This window comes from Megascapheus bottae, chromosome 1, assembly GCF_031878675.1.
Source record: "Megascapheus bottae isolate mThoBot1 chromosome 1, mThoBot2.hap1, whole genome shotgun sequence".
NCBI classification, from domain to species: Eukaryota; Metazoa; Chordata; class Mammalia; order Rodentia; family Geomyidae; genus Megascapheus; species Megascapheus bottae.
In genome coordinates this window covers 3,226,592-3,240,389 of record NC_143509.1, presented here as the reverse complement: position 1 = coordinate 3,240,389, position 13,798 = coordinate 3,226,592, and the positions used below count along the sequence as shown (strand labels likewise).

General features: G+C 49.4%; 1 protein-coding gene across 6 annotated transcripts in view; it reads left to right on the top strand.

Annotated features, from left to right (window-relative positions):
* Smarca4 (SWI/SNF related BAF chromatin remodeling complex subunit ATPase 4) overlaps positions 1 to 13,798 on the top strand; it is a 67,129-nt gene that overhangs the window by 19,063 nt on the left and 34,268 nt on the right. For all 6 annotated transcript variants that reach the window (XM_090336333.1, XM_090336322.1, XM_090336352.1 and 3 more), the window contains exons 9-13: positions 203 to 376; positions 723 to 890; positions 999 to 1,049; positions 9,147 to 9,277; positions 9,415 to 9,472. In XM_090336333.1, the coding sequence (XP_090192459.1) occupies positions 203 to 376; positions 723 to 890; positions 999 to 1,049; positions 9,147 to 9,277; positions 9,415 to 9,472 (582 nt within the window). The remainder of the gene's footprint in view (positions 1 to 202; positions 377 to 722; positions 891 to 998; positions 1,050 to 9,146; positions 9,278 to 9,414; positions 9,473 to 13,798) is intronic.

Sequence of the window (13,798 nt, the reverse complement as noted above, 5' to 3'; positions counted from 1 at the left end):
ACAGGCCGAAAGCAGAACCCACAAACAAATACTGTGCCTTGGTTCTGTGGACTTTGTTCCCTTGTCTTTATCGTGTCAGCTCTGGGCCTGAGGACCCAGCCTCTGCACGGGTCAGCAGCGGGCATGCACTCAGCTGCCCAGCTTGCTGTGTGCACGGTTGTGTGTCTTGGTCTCAGTGAGCTCTTGCCGTGCTTTCCTGCAGGAATACCTCAACAGCATTCTCCAGCACGCCAAGGACTTCAAGGAGTACCACCGATCCGTCACAGGCAAAATCCAGAAGCTTACCAAGGCTGTGGCCACCTACCATGCCAACACCGAGCGGGAGCAGAAGAAAGAAAACGAGCGGATCGAGAAGGAGAGGATGCGGAGACTCATGGTAGACATGTCTTCTTGCTGGATCCCGGAGTGGGGCATGGCAGCTCCTGTGCACAACGCGCAGGGCTGACTCACGTGGGCCGGCCAGGCCATTTGGACGGTTTTGGCTGGCAGCTAGGGGATGAGGTCTTACCTTGTGTGATAAGGCTTGGCCTAGGCAGTGGGCCAGATGGGATTTGGGGAATGTTTTGGGCTCAGTGCTGGGCTCACAGTGTGCCTGGGTCCAGCTGTGCTGAGCGTGGACACTGTCGGGAGGGGTGCTGCCCTGTTGCAACGGGGCTAAGGGTCGGGTTCTGGTGCCCACGAGCAAATCTGTCTTACAGACCAGCTCCCTCCCCCTTTTGTAGGCAGAGGACGAGGAGGGCTACCGCAAGCTCATCGACCAGAAGAAGGACAAGCGCCTGGCTTACCTCCTGCAGCAGACGGACGAGTACGTGGCCAACCTCACTGAGCTGGTGCGGCAGCACAAGGCCGCCCAGGTCGCCAAGGAGAAAAAGAAGAAAAAGAAAAAGAAGGTGTGTGGGCCTCACAGAACCTCCACCACCCTGGGTTGCCATTGCTCTTTGGCCAAGTGGCCTTGACTTTAGGGGTCAGGCCATGACCTTGTCTCTTTCTATTTCCAGAAGGCAGAAAACGCCGAAGGACAGACACCTGCAATCGGCCCCGATGGTGAGGTGAGGATGCGGGGGTTATTTGTGGGCCTGCCAGCCTTCCCGAGAGCTGCTCCGAGTCTAGAAGAGGGCAGGCGGTCCACTGTGCAGTGCCAGGCCTCAGCTGCCTCCTGAGCCCCAAAGCCACAGTCAGCTGAAGGCATGAGTGCGTCTCCCCGTTTGGAAGAGTGGGCTGGGGTGTAGCTCCGAGCTGGAGCACTCGATGAGTATGTATAAGGGCCTGGCTTCAAGCCCTGTTGCTCACCCCCGAAAGAGTTTCTACATGGTCCTTTTCGCCTATTGATTTCTTTTCCTAAGCCTTTTTGTTGGTGGTAGTGGTGGTTGTGGGCTTGAACTCTGGGCCGGGGCACTGTCCCTGAGCTCTTCAGCTCAAGGCTATATTGCTTTACCATTTGAACCCCAGTGCCACTGCCAGTTTTCTGGTGGTTCATTGGAGATAAGAGTCGCCTTTGTACCTTGGCGGGATCTAAACCTCAATCCTCAGATCTTAGCCTCCTGGCTAGCTAGGAGTACAGGCGTGAGCCATTTGAAGATTAGATGTGCAGGTGACAGCTCCCCATCTCCTCACTGAATCAGCACTGATTTCTGTAGAGGGAGGTGTGCTTGAGATCCTAGCCCAGCCCTCACGTGTGTCCAGCTGCAGCGGTGGTGCCTGTCTGCCCAGCTTGTTGTGAGCAAAGCAGGAGGCTCCCAGGAGCCTCAGAGATCCAGGCGGGTCTGGGCAGCATGGAGACCCCATCCCCACACAGAAAACGGCTTCCTCTAACATCCCTACAGTGCTCTGTACAGTGTCGCCCTACTGGCTCTAGCAGAGGGCCCTGCAGTCTGCCCCCGGGCCCTAATGTTGCTGACAGGCTGAGGTCTCATGTGTCATCCCCTCTGTGTGCAGCCCTCATGTTTCCTAGTGATTTCATGAACTTACCTGTGGAGGCAAGAGGCCCCCCGAAAACAACTCTAGAGTTCCAGTCCTTCTCAACCACACGGGCGGTGTCATGGGTCTGTGGCACCACAGCTGGAGTTGACTTTGGTCTCTTCATGTCAGCTCCTCCACTTGACCTCAGGGCCTGGGCTCTATCCCTGAGCCTCTGTGCTCAAGCATAGTACTCGACCACTTGAGCTATAGGGCTACTTCCAGTGTTTTCTGTTTATATAGTACTGAGCAATTAAACCCAGAGCTCATGCATTCAAGGCAAGCACTCTACCACTAAGCCACATCCCGGCCCAAAGAGATAACTCTTATCCTGAGATTTCACGTTTGTGAGTCTACTGGGTGAACTTCCACCCTCCACTGCCACCACTGCGCTCTGCATGCAGCAGTCCCTGTCACCATTTTCCTCGAGCACTGTCTGCCTGCTCTAGAGACGGGCTTCTACCTTAGTTTAATCATTTTGATTATTCATTTTGGCCAGTCCTAGTCCCTTGATTCCCGTGGGGGTGCTAGGGATTGAATTTAGGGACAAGTACTTGGTAAGTACCTATTTTGCTTTATTTTTCAGAGGATATCTTTTTCTTTCTCTTTTTGTGCTGGTCCTGGAGCTTGAACTTAAGGCTTAAACACTGTCTCTGAGCTTCTTTTGCTCAAGGTTAGCATCTACCACTCGAGCCACAGAGCCACTTATGGCTTTTTCGAGTAGTCTTTTAGAGATAGTGTCATGGCCAGGCCCTGGTGGCTCACGACACTAATCCTAGCCACTCAGGAGACTGAGATCTGAGTGCTGTGCTTCAAAGCCGGTCCCAACAGGAGAGTCTTACGAGATTATCTCCAGTTAATCTCCAGAAAATGGGAAGAGGATCTGTGCCTCAAAGTAGCAGACCCGGGCCGGGAGTTTGGCCTAGTGGTTAAAGTGCTTGCCTAGCATGCATGAAGACCCGGGTTCGATTCCTTGGTACCACATACATAGAAAAGAGCCAGAAGTGGTGCTGAGGCTCAAGTGGTAGAGCTCTAGCCTTGAGAAAGTCCAAGGACAGTGCTCAGGCCCTGAGCTCAAGCCCAGGACTGGCAATAAATAAATAAATAAATAAATAAATAAATAAAACAAAACATGTATTAAAAAAAAAAAAAAGTAGCAGACCCCTAGCCTTGAGCAAAAAGCTCAGGGACAATGCCTGAGGCCTGTGTTCAAGCCCCATGACCAACACCCCCCCACCCCCCACCGCCAAGAAGAAAAATTGAATAATTTTGGGGATTGAACCCAAGGCCTTAAAATGCTGAGAAAACTCTACTGTTGAGCTACATTCCAGCCTAGAGCATAATTTGACAGTCTCATTATGGTAGCCCAAGCTGACTTCAAACTTGAGTTTTTCTTGCCTCTGTATTCCAAGGGCTGGGCTTGCAGGCCTGCACTCCCACACCCGGCTTCCATCCTGTGGGTTACACATGTAGTATGTGGTTCTAGAAATCGGAACTGGACATCGGCCCTGGAGAAGAATTGCCATGCACACCAGTGCTACCCGCCTCCCAAGGAGCCATTCTCATTTGATGCAGCCATTTGGGAGAAAAAAGCAGATTATAAGAAACAAAAATGATCAAAATTTTTAGAGCCATAGGGAGTGGTGCACCTATGCAATTCCAGCATTCAGGAGGTTGAGGCAGGAGGCAGTTGTCCCTTCAGTCCATCCAGGATCATATAGTGAGACCATGTCTCAAAAAACAAAATTAGAACCAAAGCAGAAATCTAGAAAATAGCCAAAGAGCGGGAAATAAAGCACAATGAGGCCAGGCTCGGTGGCTCACACCTGTAATACTAGCTACTCAGGAGGCTGAGATCTGGAGATCAAGGTTCAAAGCCAGTTTGGGCACCAAAGGACCTGAGACTCTTATTGAGCTTGGCTCAAAGGTAGGGCAGTAGCCTTGAGCTGTAGAGCTCAGGGACAATGCCCAGGCCTAATGCCCAGGCCCAGGAGTAGGGTGGTAGTCTTAAGCTGTAGAGCTCAGGGAAATTCCACCCAGGCTAGTTCAAGCCCCATGACCTACCAAAAAAAGGCGGGGGGGGGGGGAAGTTTGGCCTAGTGGTAGAGTGCTTGCCTAGCATGCACGAAGACCTGGGTTCAAATCCTCGGTACCATATACATAGAAAAAGCCAGAAGTGGTGCAGTGATTCAAGTGGTAGAGCTCTAGCCTTGAGAAAGTCCAAGACAGTGCTCAGGCCCTGAGTTTAAGGCCCAGGACTGGCAAAAAAATACCATAGAATCATAACCTGTTTGTACAACTCAACAATAATTAAAAAAAAAAAAGCACTACGAGTGGTAAGAGGGTGTGTGATATGATCCAAATTGCAGAAGTTCTGCTGGCTGGACTCAGCTCACCTTTCTCCCTTGTAACAGGTGGGAGAGAAAGGCAGGCATTTTAAGCTGAGCACAGCAACTGACACTTGTAACCCTAGCTGCTTGGGAGGGGGAGAGCTCTTTGCAGTCAGCCCGGGCAGGAAAGGTGATGAGACTTCATTTCAACCAATGGGTAGGTGCAGCAGTGCAGGCCTGCCGTCCCTGCTGAATGACACAGGGAAACAAGGACGACTGCAGTCCAGGCTAGCCTGAGTATAGAGCAAGACCTGGGAAACATCCAAGGCCAAAGGAGGCCTATTGGTTTGGCTCCACAGAAAGTGTTAGGCTCTAGGACCAATTCCCAGAATGGAAAAAAAAAAATGAAATTAAGAGGGCACTATTTTTTTTTTGGGGGGGGGTGAGTCAAGGGGCTTAAACTCCGGGCCCGGGCACTGTCCCTGAGCTCTTTAACTCAAGACTACCCCTGGACCTGGGTGTTGTCCTTGAGTTCTTACCCCTGAGCCACAGCCCCACTTTCCATTTTCTAGTGATTAATTGGAGATGAGTGTCTCATGATCTTTAGTCCCCAGACTGGCTTTGAACCGTGGTCCTCAGATCGTAGCCTCCTGACTAGCTAGGATTACAGGCATCAGTCACCATACCCAACTTTTTTTTTTTTTTTTTTTTTTTGCCAGTCCTGGGGCTTGAACCCAGGGCCTGGGCACTGTTCTTGGACACATTTTGCTCAAGGCTAGCACCCTGCCACTTGAGCCACAGCACCACTTCTGCCATTTTCTGAGTTTGAGGTACCGAGGAATTGAACCCAGGGCTTTGTGCATACTAAGCGAGCACTCTACCACTAGGCTACACTCCCGGCCCCATTTTTTTTTTCTTTTAAATTGGGACGGGGCTTCACACTGACTTATTTTTGCTCCAGGCTGGTGTTGTATCATTTGGTCTGCCATTGGCACTCCACTCCTGACTTTTGCTGGTTAATTGAAGATCAGAATCTTTTGGACTTTTCTACATAGACTGGATTTGAACCATGGTCCTCAGATCGACACCTCTTGAGTAGTTAGAGTTAAAGGCCTTAGCCACCAGTGGCTGGCTAAACGGCATTTTCTTTCTCACCCTCCTCAAGCCTTGCTAGTCCTCCCCAGAGACAGACAGACAGTGGTGCACACTGGATGTTTTCTCTGGCCTTTTCTATGCAGCAGCCATGAGGCATTATGTGGCTCCCATCCGACCAGGGTCTTATTTGACATTCCAGCTTAGTTCATGTGTTTGGTGCTGGTTGTTTCTAAAGTTCCCTGCAGAAGGGGCTGCTGCCTGCTTCTGTGAGCATGGTCACCAGAGCCACGATCCCCCTCAGGCAGCACGCACACCCCGCATGCTCCCTACCCTTCCAGAGCCTTCCCACCTCTGGCCCCTTGCCTTGTAGACCATTGTTTCCAGTCCAGACATGGTTTTTAGGTGGTAGATGCTTTAGAAAAGCCTCCTCCTCAAGGGATGTGGTTCTCTTTCCTTGCTGTCTTTATGTGTTTGAATATTATTCCTCATTTAACTGTATGTATGTATGTATGTATGTATGTATGTATGTATTGTATGTATTGTGGGTATGTATGTAGTTTGTGTTGGTCTTGGAACTTGAACTCAGGGCGTGGGCCCTGACCCTGAGCTTTTTATTTGTTCAAGTCAGGTGTTTTACCCCTAAGCCATAGCTCCACTTCTGGTAATTTGGTGGTTTAATGGGAGATAAAGGTCTCACATACTTTCCTTACTGGGAAGGCTTTGAACCATGCATAACAGACCTCAGCCTCCTGAGCTAGGATTACAGGCGTGAGCCACTGGCACCTGGTTTCAGTGTTTATGATTTTTTTTTTTTTTTTGCCAGTCCTGGGGCTCGAGCTCGCAGCCTGAGCACTGTCCTTGGGCTTTCTCAAGACTAAAGGTCTACCACTTGAGCCACAGCACCACTTCCGGCTTTTTTTCTCTGTACGTGGTACCAAGGAATTGAACCCGGGTCTTTGTGCATGCTAGGCAAGCACTCTACCACTAAGCCAAACTCCCAGCCTGGTTTCAGTATTTATATAGGACACTTCCTGTTTGCAGGGATATGTTCCACTGCACGGAGAAGCTGTTGTTGGTTGGCTGGTTGGTTGATTTGGAGATCTTCCTTTGTAGCTCTGCCTAAACTGGCACTGAACTCCAGATCCTGCCTCAGCCCCTTGAGTGCTGAGTTAGGGGCGTGGCCTCCATGCCTGGCCCCAGCACCATAGTTCCTCTGCTTTGTTGGCTGGTGGCTGGCACGGGAATCTCATTGCTCAGGTTGCCTTTCCTAAACACTGCTAGGTGGGCACCGCCACAGCAGACTGCTGCGTTCTGAGTGCTGGTCTGGAGCACTTTTATCCCTGAGGGCAAGGAATGCTGTCTCTCTGAGGGTAGGCCATGGTGCTGAGGAAGTTGCTTTATTTTTAAAATATCCCATGGTGAGGCATGAGGCCTGTCCTTAGCATGCGTGAGGCTCCGGGTTCCATCCATAGCACCAATGACAAAAGACTGGAGTTAGAGAAGACACCAGGAGTTGGAAAATGATGATTGTGGGTTGTAAGAATTATAATAATGAAAATGGTCATAAGTGATCTGAGCTGCGCCAGATGATCTAAGAATTCAGTGCAGTGCCTGTCCACATCTCAGCATCATTCCTCACAGATGGAAAAAAACAATCCCAAAATTTGTATGGAGCCATAGAAGGGCCAGAATAGCCAAAGCAATCCTGGGGGGGGGGAGGGGTTGGGCAGGGAACATTGTTGGTGGTGCCAGAGTTCCAGATTTAAATTTTACTACAGAGCCATAGAAACAAAATGAGCTTGTTTTTTTTTGTTGTTGTTGTTGTTATTGTTTTTTGCCAATCCTGGGCCTTGAACTCAGGGCCTGAGCACTGTCCTTGGGCTTTCTAAAGGCTTAGAGCTCTACCACTGGAGCCATAGCACCATTTCCAGCTTTTTTCAATATATGTGGTACTGAGGAGTCGAGAGTCTTCGTGCAAGCTAGGCAAACACTCACCACTTGACCAAACTCCAGGCCCCAAAATCAGCTTTTTAATGGCAAAACATACCTGAAGCCGGGTGCAGTTTCTCAATCCTGTAATCCTAGCTGCTCAGGAGGCTGAGATCTGAAGATTGAGGTTCAAAGCCAGCCCGGACACTAAAAACTGAGAGACTCTTATTTGCAATTAACCACTAGTAAACAGGAAGTGGCCCTGTGGCTCAAGGGGGCTGAAGAGCTCAGAGACAACACCGAGGCCCAGAGTTCAAGCCTCACAACCGACAACAAAACAAAACACCTGAGAACTGTTGGGACAGAGTAGACGACCCACAAATAAGCCCATATACCCACTGCCATCTTGACAAGGGAACCAAACATTACTTGGAGAAAAGGAGATATTGCAGCCAGGCACGGTAGCTCACACCTGTAACCCTAGCTACTCAGGAGGCTGGGATCTGAGGATTGCGGCCAGCAATCTGAGGAAGCCAGCCTGGGCACTAACGAGCGGGAATTAACCAGTAGAAAACGGGAAGTGGGGCTGTGACTCAAGCGGTAGGGCAGTAGCTTTGAGCTCAAGACCTCAGGGACAGCACCCAGGCCCAGAGTTCAAGTCCGACCAAATAAAATAAAAAAGGAGGCATGAATGGTGTTGGGAAACTGCACATCCAATTTCTGAAGATGGAAGCCCAATCCCCACCTGTCATCTTGACCGATACAAACACAGTCGATGGAAGACTTCGGTGTAGACCTGAAACCCAGAAACTTCCACAAGAATGAACAGGAGAAGCAATTTAGCAGCACAGTGGGGCCTCCATTTCCTGGGCAGAACCCAGGGGCTCAGCAAATAGGAATGAGAATTGACAAATGGGATTGCATCAAGCCAGAGTGTCTGAATAGCAAAGGGACATAGTTACTAAGCTAAAAACACGGCCTGCACAATGGGAGGTCTTTTACAGCTATACACCCGAGAAGGGCCTAGATCCAGAATATACAAGCTTAAAAATTGAACCCCTCCCCTCCAAAAAAGAAAGCTGTGGCCATGCATTAGTATGTCCACTGAATTTAATACGAATACATGCTACATGTGTATGTTGATCTATGAGATAAAATGTTACTTTGTAGCCTAGGCTAGTTATGAACTTAGGGTCTTTTTGCCTCCATTACCTGAGTGCTGGGATTATAGGAATGTATCACCATACCCGGCTTGTTTGCTTATTAACATACTGTACAATCCTCTTTCCATATCCTTGGGGGACAGTTCCAGGTTCCCCACGAAAAGGAAAATAAGATTATGTAGTTTGTGTGTGATGTACCCACATTCCCCTGAGATGTTAAATCTTCTCTGGGTGACTTAGAATCTATTGACAGTGCACTCTACCTGTATTATAAATTCATACTTACATTGTCAATATCGTGTTCATGCGGTTTGCCCTCCACCCCCCCCCCCCCCACTCCCTGTTAATTGTGTCTCAAACTTTTCTGCCTTGGCCAGCTTCAAACTTAGACCGTCAGATCTCAGTCTCCAGAGTAGCCAGGATTATAGCTGTGAGCCCCCCGCCTCCTGCAGTGCTGTGTCTCTGAGGCCCAAGACAAAGGTTCTGCGCCTGGCCAGTACACTGCTAGATATAGAGTTCCGTGTTCTGCCAAGCCCTTGCACAGCAGGAGAGCTACTGTACAGTCACCGGCTCCACCCTGCCCTGCTGTCTCTTTCTGGGGCGTGGACTGGGGGTTTGGGGGGGTGGGGAAGGCAGGATGACTCCCAGGAGCTCACAGGTGACTCTTTTTCAGCCTCTGGATGAAACCAGTCAGATGAGTGACCTTCCGGTGAAAGTGATCCACGTGGAGAGCGGGAAGATCCTCACGGGCACCGACGCCCCCAAAGCCGGCCAGCTGGAGGCGTGGCTGGAGATGAACCCTGGGTGAGTTAGGACGCAGAGGTGACAGTGGTGCCTTGCTGGGATCTGGCATCTGTGGAGGGTAAGGCTGTGGCTGGCACTGTGCCCGGGCCCCCCGGCTCTCAGAAGACTTGCTCTGAGGCGCTGCTGTTACTTTCTAGGTATGAAGTTGCTCCCAGGTCAGATAGTGAAGAGAGTGGCTCGGAAGAGGAGGAGGAGGTAAGAGTCCCACGTGGAGCCCTTCACCCCATGTGTGTCTGCCCCAGCCCTCTCCCCTCCATGTGCCTTCACCTTGCACTGGCTGGGCGTGGTGTGACGGGTAGCTGAACCCCAGGCTTGGCTGAACGTGGGTTGTTTCAGAGCTGTGCTGACCTCTCTCCACACTGCACACACGACTCTTTCCATTTTCAATTAAATTGATGATATGTAAAGTTCATCTTCTTGGTTGGAATAGCCAATCAGAGCTCCACATCTGAGAGTGGGCTCTGGATTAGCCCATTTCCACCAGCTGTGTGTCCATTAACTGAGACTCTCTGTGCACTGTGTGGCCCCAGCCTGCATCGAGCTCTGGGCCCCTCCCTCAGCTTCAGATGCTTTTGGCTTTCCCATCCTCACTCAGCACCGTTCCTCTCAGGACATCGGGGATTCGCTCTGTATTAGGCAACTTGGCATACAATTCAATCCGGGCTCCACACTGACGAGGTTTTGAAAGAGTTACTTGTTTTTTCTGCCAAGCAGAGTGGAGGGTTTTGTTTTGTTTTTATTTTTTGCCTGGGACTTGAACTCAGGGCCTAGGTGCTGTCCCTGAGCCTCTTTGTGCTCAAGGCTAGTACTCTACCACTTGAGCCACAGCACCACTTCAGGCTTTTCCTGCGTATTTTATTGGAGATGAGAGTGTCACAGACTTTTGTGCCTGGGCTAGCTTTGAACCATGATCTTCAGATCTCAGCCTTCTAAGTAGGTAGAATTGCAGGCGTGAGCTACTTGTGTCCGCCTCAACGTATGGGTTTTATTTTTTATTATTATTTTTGCCAGTCCTGGGACTTGAACTCAGCGCCTGAGCTTTTCTCAAGGCTAGAGCTCCATCATTTGAGCCCTAGCACCATTTCCGACTTTCTCTATGTATGTTGTACTGAGGAATCAAACCCAGGTCTTTGTGCATGCTAGGCAAGCAAGCACTACCGTTAGGCCAAACTTCCAGCCCCAATGTATGTTTTTGAAGTAGCCACCCATATTTTGTTTTTTGTTTTTTGTTTTTTTTTCCAGTCCTAGGCTTGAGCTCAGGGCCTGAGCACTGTCCTTGGACTTTCTCAAGGCTAGAGCTCTACCACTTGAGCCTGAGCACCATTTCTGGCTTTTTTCTATGTATGTGGTGCTGAGGAATTGAACCCGGGTCTTCATGCATGCTAGGCAAGCACTTTAACCACTAGGCCAAACTCCCGGCCCCTTTGTTGTTATTTTTAAAGTCATCTTTTAGTGCTGAGTGTGGAGCTGGGGCCTCGTGCAGGGCAGGCGTGCCTCCCCATGGAGCAGTTTGCACCCCTAGTGCAAGGGAAGTGCACAGCTCCGGCTTCTTTGAGGATCACAAGGATTCTGTCCTGCTGGAAAAGCTCTCTCCTGCCTAGAGCCAGATAGCTTGTGTGCCTCCCTAGCCCCTGACGCCCTCCCCACCTCGCGTGCACATATCCACCAGAACATCCCTGACGCGCGCGCTGCGTGTGGCTTCCTCCTTCCTCCATGTGGCATGCTGTTCAGGCCCGTCACGCTTCGTGAACTCTAGTTCACTGGTGGGCAGCCTACGCGCTGAGTGTCTGCCAGTCGGTGGACAGTGTTTTCATTCGTGACTGTGGCAAATAGCGCTGTGCACATGCAAGCATACCTGTGTGGATGGACATGCATTTTCGTTTCTCTTGGGTAGATACCTAGGAGTGGAATTGCTGGGTCACATGGTAAGTGTATGTTTATCTTTTTAAGAAACTGCCAAACCATTTCCAGAATGGCTGTGTCATTTCACAGGTGCCAGTTTCCCCGTGTCCTCACCAGCACGTGCGTGGTCTTGTGTGTCCTTTTGGTGGAAGCCATTTTAGTGGCTGTGTGGTCTGTCTTTGTGCTTTCAATTTGCATTCTCCTCCAGCCACTAGTGTGGAGTGTCTTCTCATATAGTTATGAACCATTCATATAATATGCAAATCTGTGCAAATCTTTGCCCATTTTTAATTAGATTATCATCTTACCAAGTCATTAAGTTCTGTATTAAATCTAGATACACATCTTGATGCAGTATAAAATGTGCAATATCTTCCCCCTGTGTGCCTGAATAAGCATTTAATGATGCCTTTCTTTGGACTGTCAAATCAATTTAATGTTGGTGAAACAAATTCATGTTTTTGTTATTTCTGTGACTACGTTGTGCAAAAGGGTTAGAATTCCATAGTGAGGGTATGAGTCCAGTGCATCTTGATCATCCTCACCCCTTCCTTTTTTACAACATGTTGTTGTTGTTGGTTTTGGTTGTGAGGCTTGAACTCGGTTCCTGGGCTCTGTCCCTGAGCTCTTCAGCTCAAGGCTAGTGTTCTACCACTTGGGCCACAGAGCCATTTCTGGTTTTCTGGTAGTTGATTGGAGATAAGAGCCTCACAGACCTTTGTACCCAAGTTGGCTTTGAACCAACCATGATCCTCAGATCTTTGCTAGGATTACAGGTGTGAGCCACCTGCGCTTGGCTCCCCCCCCCCCCCAAGACAGGGACTCAAACTTGGTATCTAATGCTTGCTTTTTACTCACTGGCTGAGCCATGTTTCAACCCCCAACATCTCTTTCTTTAATGAAAGATGCTCCTGCTGTTTTAATTACAAAATGTTTAGAGCACCTGTAATCCCAGCTACTCAGGAGGCTGAGATTTAATGATCATTGTTTGAAGTCAGCTCAAACAGGAGCATCAATGAGACTCTTACCCCGAAGTGTCCACAAAAAGCCAGAAGCGTATCTGTGGCTCAAATGGCAGAGTGCCAGCCTTAAACGTAAAAGCTCAGTGATAACACCTAGGCCTAGAGTTCAAGCCCAAGACCCAGACCCTCTCCCCCACCCCCTCCCCCTGCTTAAAAAAAAAAAAAAAGGCTATAAGTCCCTTTATCATTAACTAACCAGCGAAGAGCCAGAAGTGGAACTGAGGGTCAAGTGACAGATCAGTAGTCTTGAGTGAGAAGCTAGAAACAGCACCCAGACCTGAGTTCAAACCCCAGGCACTGCATGAAGAGGTGTATGAGTGTGTGCGTATATATGTATATATTTATCCACACACACACACTTGACCCTGTGCTTTTGGTGGCTCGTGCCGGGGACCTTAGTCTGTGTAGAGGCTGAAGTAGGAGGATCATGATGGGAGGCTGACCTGGCCACACATTCAGACCCCAGGTCATTGTCCAGGCTGGTGTAGTAAGCACAGTTTCTGAGCTCAAACTGCTTCCAACAAAGAAAAAAAATCCTTATTAAGTTTATCCCCTCCCCCTTTTTTTTTTTGCCAATCCTGGGATTTGAACCCAGGGCCTGGGCACTGTCTTTGGGCTTTCTCAAGGCTAGAGCTCTACTACTTGAGCCACAGCACCACTTCTAGCTTTTTTCTATGTATGTGGTACCAAGTAATGGAACCTGGGTCTTCATTTTGCTAGGCAAGCACTCTACCACTAGGCTAAACTCCCAGCCCATGAAATTTATTCTTACTGGGCACCATTGTCTCAGGCTTATAATCCTAGCTACTCAGGAGGCTGAGATCTGAGGATCATGATTCAAAGCCAGCCTGGGCACAAAAGTCTCTGAAACTCTTCTCCAATTAACCACCAGAAAACCATAAATAGCTCTGTGTCTCAAGGGGTAGAGTGGTAGCCTTGAGCTGAAGAGGTCAGGAACAGTGCCCAGGCCCAGAGTTGAAGCCCCATTACTGACAAAATATGGGGTGGGGGGAAGGAAGGAAAGAAGGAAGGAAAGGAAGAAAGATAGATTGATTCTTGGGGGTCTGGAGTGGGTGGTTAGGTCATTGGAGGAGCGCTTGGCATAACAAGTACCCTGTGTTCTGTCCTCTGCAATGCAAAAACAGAAAAAGGCAAATAGCAACCACAAAGCAAAAGTGAATTTACTATAGATCTTGTTTTAGCCTAGCCTTAAAAAAATATATGTATGTATGTATGTATGTATGTATGTATGTTTCTTCTGCGCTGGTCCTAGGACTTGAACTCAGGGGCTGGGAGGTGTCCCTAAGCTTTATTGACCTAGCTAGCACTTCACCACTTGAGCCACAGCTGTACTTCTGGTGTTTTGAGTAGTTTGTTGGAGACAAGAGTGTCATGGACTTTCTTGCCCGGGCTCCATGCTCAGATCTCAGCCTCTTGTGTAGTTCAGACATGAGCCAGCGGCACCCGGTGTCAGCCTGGTCTTTTTATGGAAGGTAGATTTTTTTTTTTTTGCCGGTCCTAGGGCTTGAACTCAAGGCCTGAGCATTGTCCTTGGGCTTTCTCAAGGCTAGAGCTCTACTACTTGAGCCTCAGCACC